This window comes from Corticium candelabrum, chromosome 6 (assembly GCF_963422355.1).
Source record: "Corticium candelabrum chromosome 6, ooCorCand1.1, whole genome shotgun sequence".
Taxonomy (NCBI): Eukaryota; Metazoa; Porifera; class Homoscleromorpha; order Homosclerophorida; family Plakinidae; genus Corticium; species Corticium candelabrum.
In genome coordinates, this window is record NC_085090.1 from 8,335,122 (window position 1) to 8,348,317 (window position 13,196).

General features: G+C 40.4%; 1 protein-coding gene and 1 long non-coding RNA gene across 2 annotated transcripts; one reads left to right on the plus strand and one right to left on the minus strand.

Moving 5' to 3' along the window:
* Window positions 1-5,790: 5,790 nt before the first annotated feature.
* Window positions 5,791-6,885, minus strand: LOC134181636 (uncharacterized). Its single transcript, XM_062648903.1, has one exon. It carries the CDS (start codon window positions 6,791-6,793, stop codon window positions 5,852-5,854), a length of 942 nt encoding a protein of 313 aa, XP_062504887.1. The 5' UTR covers window positions 6,794-6,885; the 3' UTR covers window positions 5,791-5,851.
* A 3,494-nt stretch (window positions 6,886-10,379) lies between these two features.
* Window positions 10,380-11,358, plus strand: LOC134181360 (uncharacterized). Its single transcript, XR_009970140.1, has 3 exons — window positions 10,380-10,500; window positions 10,889-10,956; window positions 11,126-11,358. It is a non-coding gene; the product is annotated as an uncharacterized LOC134181360 (long non-coding RNA).
* Window positions 11,359-13,196: the final 1,838 nt, after the last annotated feature.

Here is a 13,196-nt window from a genome sequence, read left to right on the forward strand (position 1 = left end):
ATCATTAACATAACGATATTTAACAATCACTATATAAGTGACAATCATCAGCAATTATTAACAATTACTAAGAATCCTTAAATAAGAATCATTCATTTAAATCTTTTTAATTATTAAAGTCTAACATAATATTGTATTTCTTACATTGTAACACAACTGAACAAACAATGCAAGTATAGTAACAGCAATACTGTAGCATCAACAGCAGTATACACATGCATACTAGAGTACTATAGTAGTTGCATGTCTGACCGTTTGTCTGTCTGTCTGTATGTATGTACGTATGTTTGTCTGTATGTATGTCTGTTTGTCTGTCTGTTTAATGTTGCCATGCAGATTTTAATAAAAATTTAATTTTATTTTGTTGTTCAAGAACTCACCGTTAGCGACATTGTCTCGAGTGCCCCACACTTCAAGCTCAGCTAGATTTAGATTATCACTAACTAGCATCCAAATTTGAATGTATCTAACGGCCTTCAAACGTGTTCCGACAGGAAGGGTTTTGTTGTAAGTGTAGGTATCCGTTCCACCGGCCGTTTCCGGCCAAGTGTAAACGCTTCTGGCGTTAATATCGAGCGCTTGGACAAAAAAATTTCGAAGCCTCCTCAAGCAGCAATCTCGGCGATTTTGAACAACAACGTACGCCACCTCGTAGTCGGCTCCCAAGTCGAATATCAACCATGGTTTATTGTCTTTGTTTGTGGCCGAATAAGTGTTTAGATCTCCATCATTGGCGTTCCTTGCGTCGAAAATTTCATATATTGAGCTTTGGAGCGCTTGCTTATTAAGTCCAACGTTCTTATCTAGACAAAGACAAACAATTTTACCTTTTAAGTAAACGGCAATGCAATATAGTTGTACCTACGTGCACATTATATATATATATATATATATATATATATATATATATATATATATATATATATATATATATATATATATATACATACATACATACATACATACATGTACACTGCTGTTTATCACATGCATCATACAGATTGTTTTTTCTTCTTACCCTTGGCTGTTTTGACAAGTTCTTTAGCTATTGTGTAATTATTCTTGACAAGGTTTGACATAATGCGCTGCACAAGAATTCTCAAAACATCAGTTTCTGGAACGTCAACAATATAAATTTTTTAAAACTTGTAAGGCAGAATAAACATAATAGCGGCTTTAAAATTTAACGTACATACCTCCCACGAGATACACAGAATAGGCGGAAGGTCCTCCACAACAATATTCACCGCTGCAGCTTTTTGATCTGTTGTCGCTTAGTGCTCCAGGGCACCAGTAGCTGCAGTTGCCATGCAGACCTGTAGCATTGATATTGTCCGGCTGTTCTAGGACTGGAAGAGGATAATCATCGCCACAATAACAAGACGAGTTGCGGCTGAATGCGACTGCCGAGCCCAATTCCTTGCACTTGTCCGAGCAGATGGCGTTCGTGTTGTAATCGACGACTTCGTGGAAACTGTTCTGCACCACGTCTCCTAGTGTACCTCCAAAACATCCGTCAAACACGACGTCCTTGGCCAGTCGGCGAAATCTCGACGGCACACGAGCCGAGACCCTTGCTGCACGCTTGTGCAATCTTTGTTAATTAAGACATCAAAACAGCAACATTTTAGAAACCATGCGGTACATTTCTGAACTAGAGCGTTTGTGCATTGTTGCAAAACGAAACGCGTCAGATGCACGAAACTCTCAACTTGCATGCTTTACATACGGCCGACTGATACGACAAGCGATATATAATATATAATATATAATATATAATATATAATATATAATATATAATATATAATATATAATATATAATATATAATATATAATATATAATATATAATATATAATATATAATATATAATATATAATATATAATATATAATATATAATATATAATATATAATATATAATATATAATATATACTTACGGAGAAAATGGAGCAGCGGAGACGTAACATAACGCTACAGCCAAAAGACAAATCGTCAAACGCACGAGCATGACTTTCTTCTTCAAACTCTGTGACAAGAGCAAACAAATGACTATACTGTACGTATCGAAGAAGAACTATCGCATCGATGAGTAGAACCTTCACGTTGTATCTCGGGTATCCTTTGTCCAACGACGAGTTCAAGCTGCGAAACCAAACTCGACTGACTGTGAGTGCACACAGCAGCAGCATTTATATTCTAGCTGCGTCCGTGATGCAGCCAATCACTCACTGACTTAACTAATTAATCTAAGCAAAGTGACGAGCCAATTTGTAAGCAGACGTAAACGGTAATTCGACAAAACCAACATCATCGCATACAAAACGCGGACCAGAAGTCGCATAAGTAAACAAGCAATAGATAAGAAGAGCCAACTAGCAACCAATTAGAAACGAATTGTCAAACGCATGCAAATCTATTGTTTGTCGTATTTACTGTAACACGCGCAACTGTATACATCCAAGCACGCAAATGCATGCGTCACTTGACTAAATGCTGTACCCGCGCTTTGCTTCATTTCCTCAAAATTATGAGCATGCAGCAATCGTGTCTTTGTGCCTCTTACAGATACGTATAGTATTAACAGTGTTGTACATGAAGCCAAACGTGGACACTCTCTCATCTTTTGAATGGCCGCAAAACGATTCAAAACAGAAGTTGCTAGCTTCGCTAATTAGACGGGTTGGTTTCGGAATTTGATCTCTACAAGTGGATTTCCCGTGTCCTAATTTGCGAAGTTGCTCTTGTTGAGATTCACGTATACACTCTACTTCCGTTAGTTAATTGACATGCATGCATCTTTCATCGTTCTCCTCTTTCATTCTGATGACAGCCCGTGCACTTCGTGACACACCTTCTTGTCACAGTAAGCGATAAATAGCGACCGAATACATACTGTATATATCTGCTGCATCTCTAGCCGGTAGTTTGTAGTTCCACAAATTCTAGAGAAACCAGACAGTATAGCATATAGCTGTCATCTCTATACATTAATTAAAAAGAAAACCGTCAACATTCGTTCTATTGATTCGCTATGCTTCATTATGTCAAATTACCCGCCCCATAAACTTACAAGACAGCTGCATGTGTGTATACCATAACTAGATAAGATTATCGTACTTCGTTTCAGACCTTACTTCAAATCATTACAAACATACACAGTTTTCTTGCACATTAAAATTACACAAAAACTAGATCTTATGAGACGTTCGATAGTTTGCTCTCATTTCACAAGAAATATAGTGACTGGTATACGTACTTGCTTCCATGCAGAAGACCCACAAACGACCGCACGCGCCTTGTGCGTGAACGAAAACAAGCAATAATACGCACAACAAACTTCCTCTTGTTCTTGTATCAGGCACGACTCCGTGAATTATCATTCAACCCTTTTTGCAACACGCCCAGGATATAGACTGCCATGCAGACTAATGCTAAAGAACAACTTGCTTTCCAACCCATGCACACTGCATACCATGCAGCTTGCAAAGTATAGTCGTACTGATTCGGACAATAGAATCTATAACTACAGAAGCAATAGAAGACCTGAAAGATACTTTAATTAATTAACAAGTCGAGCAAAGAACAATAAATTTCGAATTGTTACCGTATTCTTGAGGCCTTCTATTGCTTCTATAGCTCTCTAGAGTTCATTATTCGATTCTGTATGACTGCATGCTTTGCAAACTGCATGGTAGGCAATGTGCAAGAGTTAGAAAGCAAGTTGTTTTCTATAGCATTAGTCTACATGGCACTCTGTATCTTGGGCGTGTGGCAAAAGGGTTGAACGATGTATGAAGTCGTGAATTGCACAAGAGAAAGTTTGTTGTGCATCTAACTTAATTAGCAAAGCAAGAGTGCGTTGCTAGCTAATAAAGAAAGAACGTCCCTAATTAATCATAAAACTTATCAAAACGTGTCTGTATAGCCATGCATTTCTCTAGACATGTGCATGTGCATACACGCAGTGTATGTCGCACACGATCTAATCTACCAGTTAGATGAAACTGGTTTGCCTGCACTGGCTACACGATACGCAACAATGTTGGCGTTCGAACGGTAACTTTGTTAAAGACTTATTAGCTATAAACGTTAATGTCCATGATGCATAATTTCTTATGGCAACTTCGTATATACCATGCAAGTCTACAAATGCTTTTCGTTCTTCACTAGTTCAACTGCTGCAGGCGATTGATTAATGAAAATTAGTGCTCTCGCTACACTCACGTTTCACGGTTGATTTGATATTTGCATGTCACAGTCCGATTCTCAACGCCATACGTGCATGTATGCACGCAAACTTCACGTCAACGGCTTCCTATCTAATTGCTTCACGACACTGAAATGATTGGAAGAGGTAAGTACATACCAGTGGCGTCGCTGAACGCTAGCGCATAGCTGGTGTCGTGAGGCCAGGCTGGCACCAATTGCGGCCCGTAACCTGGTCGCTTATAGAATCTTTGTTGCAGTAATGATCGAGCTGTGAAAGTTCTCTGTCTGGAGACTCCGAAGCCATTGCACGAGCTTCCGTTACAAAGTATCTACAAAACGACGGGTTAATCTAATTGATATTGATTTATACAAACTAAGTGTGGCTACAACAGTTTGAAGCTTTTGCGGTCCCTGGTGACCGAAGCCTTGGCCGCCTGTGGATCAGCTGATTGGGTTTAAACTTTACGAGACTCAGTCTATTGTCTAGAAGCCAATACCGGGGCCACGGACAATGCAGACCCTTACTTACTTTAAACATGCGCCCTTTCCTAATTTGATTGTTCCCGGATGCAAATCTTGCGTGTGGCGGGAATGATGTGACCGCTAATGTTTTTATGAGTAAGCATCATAAGTCACAAGTTTGTTTGTAAGCAACAAGACGCGTTGCGTTGTACAAAACACTATCTTGGCAGATATCAAGAGCGTCGCTTAGACTCCAAATTTGAAGCCAGCTGCTAGCTAGGGTCTAACTTTTACGAGACCTTAATTGTGTTTTAGGAAGCCGCACTTACTCTAGATGTTTGGAAGGTCACGCATGGCCTCCCCAAGTACGACGCCGTATACGTAGCGGTATCAGGGGCGTCGGCCGCACCACTTGGCACTCTTGCCAGTCGCCTGTAAACGTATGCTTCCGGTTTACGTGTTTACTAGGCGATTGCATCGTGCTGCGCACACAAATATTCGAGTCCTTCGATATTCAGAGATTTCTGTTTTCAGAATCATGAGACGTGTTAGTTACTACAGTACAAGTCTTAGATTTAGCGCACTAGGTCGGACACACTTCATAATTTTACTTCCAAGCCCTGGACACGTGTTGCAAGGACTTAAACGACGACGCCATGACGTAATCATATGCTGATGCACTTATTTAATTAATAGGCATCTACCAACGTAACATACCAGTATAAAGTAAACATTTTCTTCCCAAAGTGAACACTTTTGCAGAAAGATGATGCACATTGATTGTATGATTTTACAGTATACGTTCCAGCTATTGTAACAGCTAATGAAATACATAAAATAAAAAAGTTAAGTTAATGTTCAATTCATTTTAAAAGTACTTTCTGCCTACGAGTGAGAACAACACAGTCATTTGTGTGGGCAGACATGCTGCACCAAACTGGTACTAGAAACACCTTCAGCCTGAGATCTGCAACCAATGCTACGCATTGCCCTGATCATTGCTGCCTGGTTGGCTTCGTCACCAAATTCATTAGTCCACATATGCAAAGACTTTACAGCTTGTCTGTTGCAATTATCTCTGATATCATTTTCAATCATCTCTGTCTTGTCTATGAAAGCTGACAAATTCAACACAAGTTCTTTCCAACAATGACAAATTTTCTTAGCAACTTTCACAATATCACTGGCTGTACATTTGCTGGTGCATGGTTCGTAATGTCAGTGACTGTTGTTGTGTCTTTCCTGGTAAGCTTACATCATCTTTCTCTTCATAAAACCAACAGTCTAATGCAGCTCTCTCATTGTGATCCAGATTGACATCGACCCTGCTTTTGTTTCTTCTCAATGTTGTGTCCTCACTTGGTATATACTTGTTTATACATACCAACTTGTTCACATCAACAGGAATGGCTGGTCCGGGATGTTGAATATTCAATGAAAACTGAAAACGAGACAACCCTGGTGTCTTCACTTCATGCAGCTTTTTAGTGATGAACAGACGGATGTCTGTATACAGACATGCAATTTCATGAAGTGGCCGTTGTGTGTCAATAATGACAATGATATATTTCTTCAAGTGATAAATCACTTCCAACTTGACATCTTTCTCAACTCGATATACACACTTATTACGTGTCAACATCGGTTCATCAGGATATTTCTCAATGCAACACGTCATCAGTCTAAAATGCAACTGCTCAGGAATAAACTCAATTTTGTGAGACAAAATGATAAGTGACATTGGCCGAGAAGCAACCAAATCAACAGCTGCAAATGGACCTTTTGACTCGACTTCTAGCAAACATGGAACAAAGTATTCTGTTTTATACTCTGCTGACTTCACTCCTGCTTCTTTCAGACGATGATCAATGAGTTCCCAAGAAGCAATTCCTACTTGCCGAACTCGATTCCAATCTTCAATCAGTGAGGGAGGAGGCCAAGTAGTGACAGATGCCACAACTGAGAAAACCTTGAAAATCCAGCTTGGTTTGGTGACGACTGTGTTCTTCAGCTTCTCACTTTTCTGAGGATAAATTACAGATCCGGCTTCATCTAAATATGTCAGAGCAAGACGAACTTCTTTCTCTTCTGACATTCGACACAATCGACGGGCAAAACGCATGATAACATTGACATTGGAAAGAGCAGTGCCCAACTTGATTTCTAAAGAATCAAGAATCTTCTCTAGAACTGACCAAGTGGCTGGTATCAGAGGTTTAGGGGACATATCACGTGCCGTCTCTTCAATGACTTGCTTCACTGCACTCACGCCTGCATCCTCACTTGCACTGTCAGGATCAGACACCAAATTCTCGACACGAAAAAACCAATCATTAGCCTGGTTAGATGGTCGAAGGATGAGCTTCTGAAATGCTTTATTACAAAACATTTTAGACGGAAATTCATTCTGCTTCTTGATCATTTCTTCATCGGCATCATGCATTGATGTGTGTTCCAATCAACAACATTACTGGTGATGCACATCCCTTTGACTTGCCGTTGTGAAGACCAGAGAGAAGACCTTCAATAGTTCGTCTCTAACTAGTGGTTGTCGATTGGAATTGGTTTTGAGTCAGCAGAAGGACAATAGAAAGACTTGGCAGAGTCACCTAGAAACTCGGATGCATTAAATACAACACAAACGACACATCCTGGTGTGATGGCTTCTCCTTGACCAGGAAGAAGTGGCTCCTGACCTCCCAAATCCCAAATGGCAATGTGAACTTTTGAATCTTCCTGCTTTAAGAGGTCAGGATCACTTTGGAAATCTGTAATAGCACGAGCTATCCCTCCAGTTAGAACTGTTGCTTCATCAAGTTTGTCTGTGTCACTGCTGCTTTCTCTAGCATTGACTTCACCAACTTTGTCTGTGTTGTTGCTGCTTTCTCTAGTATCAGTTGATGTAGATTCTCTATCAACTGACAAGCTAAGCTCAACCTCACTGTGATGATCTGCATAATCTGTTTTGTCATTGTCATATTTGTTGTCATCTTGACTACCATGCAGACACATTGCACTTGAAACAGTCGGTACATCAACTGCTGCTCTAGCTATTTGTTTGTCTAAAAATTCTTCGTCCTTGTCACTCAAAAGCTTCCAGTTTGATGCTTCACGCACTGCTAACTCTGCCACTGCCACAGGTGTGCTCGGTTCAATTATCTGAAACTTCAGTTTGAGCAAAGATCGTTTAAATGACGTCTTGCCTGTTCTGTCTCTACCAGCAATGACAATCTTCACTCGACTTACTTCGACTTTTCCTTGTGATAAAGCTCGAACAAATAACTCAGCCGCATCAGCTCCCATGCCTGTCACACCACCTACAACAATACCATCATTACAATTTGGATACTAGAATCTGTTTAGTAAGAAGATCGACTGACGAGGACAAAGAACGACGTTCAGTATTGTTCCATCAGTTACTCCTGCATCAGCCAACGTTTGCTCATTGTGTAGTTGCTTCTTAAAAACAAGCAGTTGATCCCATGATGATGGGTCATTCTTGGTTTGCAATTGCTGCTTCAAGATGGCAACAGTATCAGATGATTTTGCTGTCAATTCAACAGCTTCACCAGTTAGTGACTTGGCCACTAGTTTGAGCCATTCACTCTTGTGAGGTTCTACAAAATAAGTAACTACATCAATACACAAACACAAAACATATTTGAATATGTACAACTGTTCTAACACTACACGCAAATAAACAAATAGTCAAGAAGCCATTCTACTAAATGTAAAGCTTGCTCTCTCTGTCTAATATGTTTGGGTGTCTGTGTGCTACGCGAAGTGTAGTGTTAGACTTTGTAGTGTTTGGCACACAAACAGACAGGCAGGCAGATGGATGGACACACAGACAGACAAATGAACAAACACACAGACAAACAGCTGGATAGATGGATGGATAGACAGACAGAAAGACAGACAGCTGGACAGACACAGACAGACAGATCAATAGATTGACACACAGACAGACAGACAGATCAACACACACGCACACACACACACACACACACACACACACACACACAAACACAAACACACACACACACACACACACACACACACACACACACACACACAGATGAATGGATGGACAAACAAGTAGACAAACTGATGGACAGACAAACAGACAGATGGATAGACACACAAACAGACACATAAGTCAATGAATTACTTGATGTATGATCAGCATTTCCATCATCTCATCAACTTCCTTGCTTGCAGGAGGACGATTTTGAATCGGCGCTACACGGGTCTGGGAGGCCGAAGCTTAGCCTAGCCTCGTACCTAGGCCTCTTGCGCGCCCAGAGAAGAGGGCCTGGTACACGTTGTATTCGCATGCGTGCACAAATTAGAAGGAAATCGTGGTAACGTAAGCACGCATGCGGAACCGACGTTGTTTAGAGTCTCGAGCCGATAGTGTCGCGTGCAACTGTTGAACAGACAGCGAAACAGCTTCCGTGCGTGGATGAAGCTGTAGATCTAGACCCAAGGTCAAGTGATCCAACTAGACGATTCTAGACCTTGTTTTGTCGCAGTGTCGAGTTCGCTGTCTAGTTGTACTGCAGTCAGGCTGTTTACAGTGTTTGCTTAGCAAGAAGGACTGCAGCAGAAGTTGCAGCTTATTTTGGGAATTTCTATTTGTACGAAAGACGGTCTTCCACACAGACCTTACTCCGTTCATTCGAGCTGTAGCAGAAAATTGAGGGTGCAGGCACATGACAGCCAGGACTGGTATCTAAGTCGAAAAAAGCGGACAAAGAACATCACCTGATGCGCGTTCGATTGGGCTCTTCCAGCCTCTTCCAGAAGAGGCTCGCCGTACGTTCTTCCAACTTCTACAGTTCTGCCGCTAGAGTCGAAAGAGCCAACTCTACCAACTCTGCTGCTCGTTGGAAGAGACTCTTCTGGGAGAGCCCAATCGATCGCCCTTGTAGCCGTACGTACGTACGGAAGCTAAGCTGCTCGCTGTCATATTTGCGCGACACTATCAGCTCGAGATTCTAGACAACGTCAGTTCCGCATGCGTGCATGCGTGCATGCATTACGTCGATTTTGCTTCTAATTTATGCGCGCATGCGAATACAACGTCTCTTCTCCGGGCGCTCAAGAGGGCCTGGGTACGAGGCTAAGTCGCCTAGGACGAAGTACTTATCCCCCCCGGATAGTGACTATCCGGGTAGAATACTTTAGACCCGGATAGTTTTAAATGGGACACCGGTTCCCGTATAGTCGTGACATACGGAGCAAGGCACGACAGCGCGAGAGGGTCTGGTACAATTATGGCTCTGCATCTGAAGCTGGTTCCACGTGAGCATACGCCTATTGTTTGACAGAGTTGCTGTTGGCGATTACTAAGTAAACGACTACAGAAAAACACCAGTGGGAAACACGGTTGAAGCCCCAACTATGGCGCGCCATGTGTGTCAAAAGTCGTTTCGTCGGCTCATTGATGTCGATTCGTCGGCTCGTTGATGTCGATTCGTCGGCTCGTTGATGTCGATTCGTCGGCTCATTGATGTCAATTCGTCGGCTGGTTGATGTCGTTTCGTCGGCTGATTGATGTCGTGCGAATTTTTTTTTGGGCCCCGTTGGGTGTGGCTTTAGCTGTTCCCGTATGCACTTCCTCGCGGTTTGCAGTGGTCTGGTAGTACGAGGCTCGGCAGTCAATGGACATCTTGCAACCGCGATTTTGACATAAACGAACTGCTGTCTTTTTGCGCACCTTTCAAGCAGTAACCTGCGCCGTTTATTAAAAGGGGGCCTCAGTTTTTGTCGTCCGCTGAACGTGGTTTTCTCGGCACAAATCAATTTCAATAAATTAGACGACAGGTAAAGTCATTTATAATTACTATTCTTCGCAGTTAAGCAAATTTTCATTTTTATACAATTAAAATAACAGCATATGATATGTGTGTGTACACAATATTTACTAAGCATTATCTAGTTGGATAAACACGTACACAAAATAATGTACTCTAATAATCATTACTAATCGGATCATTTAATGTAAACAACATGCTAATTACTAATGCATAGAATATGATGATGATGATGACGACATATTGATAACACTGCTGGTTGTCACACAGCTATTATTGAGGTAATCTATATTTAGAGCTAACATTGGTTTAAATCAAATTATGTTAATTAATTTGACTTAAGTTAATGACTCTTAGTTAAGTTGATGGTATCAGTCATTGTGTTGTGACACTTATAGGTGTATACATTGGATATGCATTTTGCCAACTGGCATTATATTTCAAACTAGGCATTGGTTGTTATATGGTTGGTGACATGAATGACAGTAACTGAGTTACATAATTAGTATACTGTGTGTGTGTGTGTGTGTGTGTGTGTGTGTGTGTGTGTGTGTGTGTGTGTGTGTGTGTGTGTGTGTGTGTGTGTGTGTGTGTGTCTAATGGTGTAAGGAAGTTGAAATAGAGTATTTGTACAGGGGAGAAGTCTAACAGAAGGCCTATCAGACAGGTGCCAACTGGTTCTTCTAAAGGCAGGAAAATCTTAGAGACTTGGCCAAAGTCAGGGGTAACGGCATACGTAATACTTAAATGTTACATGGAACTTAAATGCTGTTAGAATGGCTTTCATTGGCAGCTTAATTTTTTTGTACAGTCTGAATTGCCTTTAGAATTCTCATGATATATGTTTGTCGTGATATATATCATTGGCTGAGTGGCAGTGTTCATTGTATATCTATTGTTGTACTTTGTTGAGATTGGCATTCTTTTCTGTTTGTGCCAAAATTGCTTACGTGTATATAATAGGCAATGGCTGCAGTTTCTCTCCTTTTTAGAGCACTAAAATAGATGTATAATGATTTGTATGTACTTCACACTTTAAAGCAAACGTATACGTATGGGTGTATCACATTGGAAATATTTGGCAAACTTGTCTGTTAAATTGGTTGTCGTAACTCTCTGTAAGTTATGTTTATAAACATTGAACAGTTAGTTCTAGTTTGTAACTTGTCATAACTGTTTTGCAGTCTTTGGGTCAAGAGTCCTACTAAACTATAAATTGTGCATTTATCTATGTACTGGTAGTAATTTTATTGTGAGAATGGTATCCTGCTTATTTGATGCACGTATGGTTGGTCAGTACATGCACTAGAAATTAGAATTTGAGTTTTAAGAAAGGCTTGTTTTGTACCTTGTCTTGTACCATTTGGGCGTTGCAGGCTGCTTTCGTCTTTTTGAAGGAATCTGTGTCCTCAGAAACATGTGCATTGTCTTTGTGTGCAGTGTCTTTGTGTGCAGTGTCTTTGTGAACCTGTTTGGACTCTAGTCTCTGTTTCTTTTGTCTTGGTTCACCAATAGAGTCTTCTTTCTCCTTACTAATGTTGTCACGGTTTGGCTGGAAAACAGCATCTCAAGTCATACATTCATTTCTGGCTTGTGTTGCCACAACACTTAATTAAAGAACTTCTTAACCAATCCCATGCTGTGCAAGGAATGGGGAATTGCGGGGAAACTCTTGGCAAACCTATCAGGGAAGCTCCACATCTATTGCTTGCCAGCCAGCTCTCCTTCTTGTGAAGATCAGTTCATAATGACGTAGAGAGTGGGTTCATTCTGAATACTCAAGGTAATCTGTGGCAATCAGTGGACAATGAGACAAGGAAAAGAGTCATGGTGTTGTCCTACATGGACTTCAAGAGCTAGATTAAACCTTAATTTATGTCTGATTATTCTTCTATTTATTCTTTTATGTTTACTCTTCTATGCATGGCTATCTATTTTTACTTGTTACGCTTATGTATCTTGTCTTGCCTAGGGCACTGTACCTGTAGCGGTATGAATCAAAATATTATTATTATTATTATTGTTATTGTTATTATTGAATGAATGAATGATGAATGATATATTTGATTATATTTGATTATTATTATGTTGTGCTCAACCAGATCAGTCTGATTCATAAGGTCACTGGTAAGCACCGAAAGCAACCCTGCCTCAGAGGTGCTTAGACCATCATGGCTGTCTAGACAGAAGACATGACTTTACGCATGATCCGACTGGATCCAAGAAGCACTGTATTACTATTAGTATTATTATTAATAATATTATTAATAATATTATTACTATTCAGGAGAGGTAATTACATTCACAGTGGGTGTATACTAAGGGAATTAGACAGGCAGGGAATTAATCAGGAACGAATTATTTGGAGAAATACGGTACCTCATCAAACAGTCTGCTTGTGCTCATGTCTTGAACTTAATATACATTGTGGTATGTTAGCGAATTAAATAAATTCTCTTTTAATTCAATAGCTGTTGTCTACGTTTTGACTGCATCATGTGTATAGATGCTGATCTGCATCCTGTGAGAAAAGAAATAGCGACTGCCGCTGTTGCACATACACAATGGAAGTTGTCTATTACAAGTCACAAATTATAGATCTGACCACAATGTTTGGACGTTATTATAATTATAGTTCTAACAAGAGTCAGATGACTCATGATTATTTGTGGACATCCAATGCATATGCAAGATAAGCAGTGACAA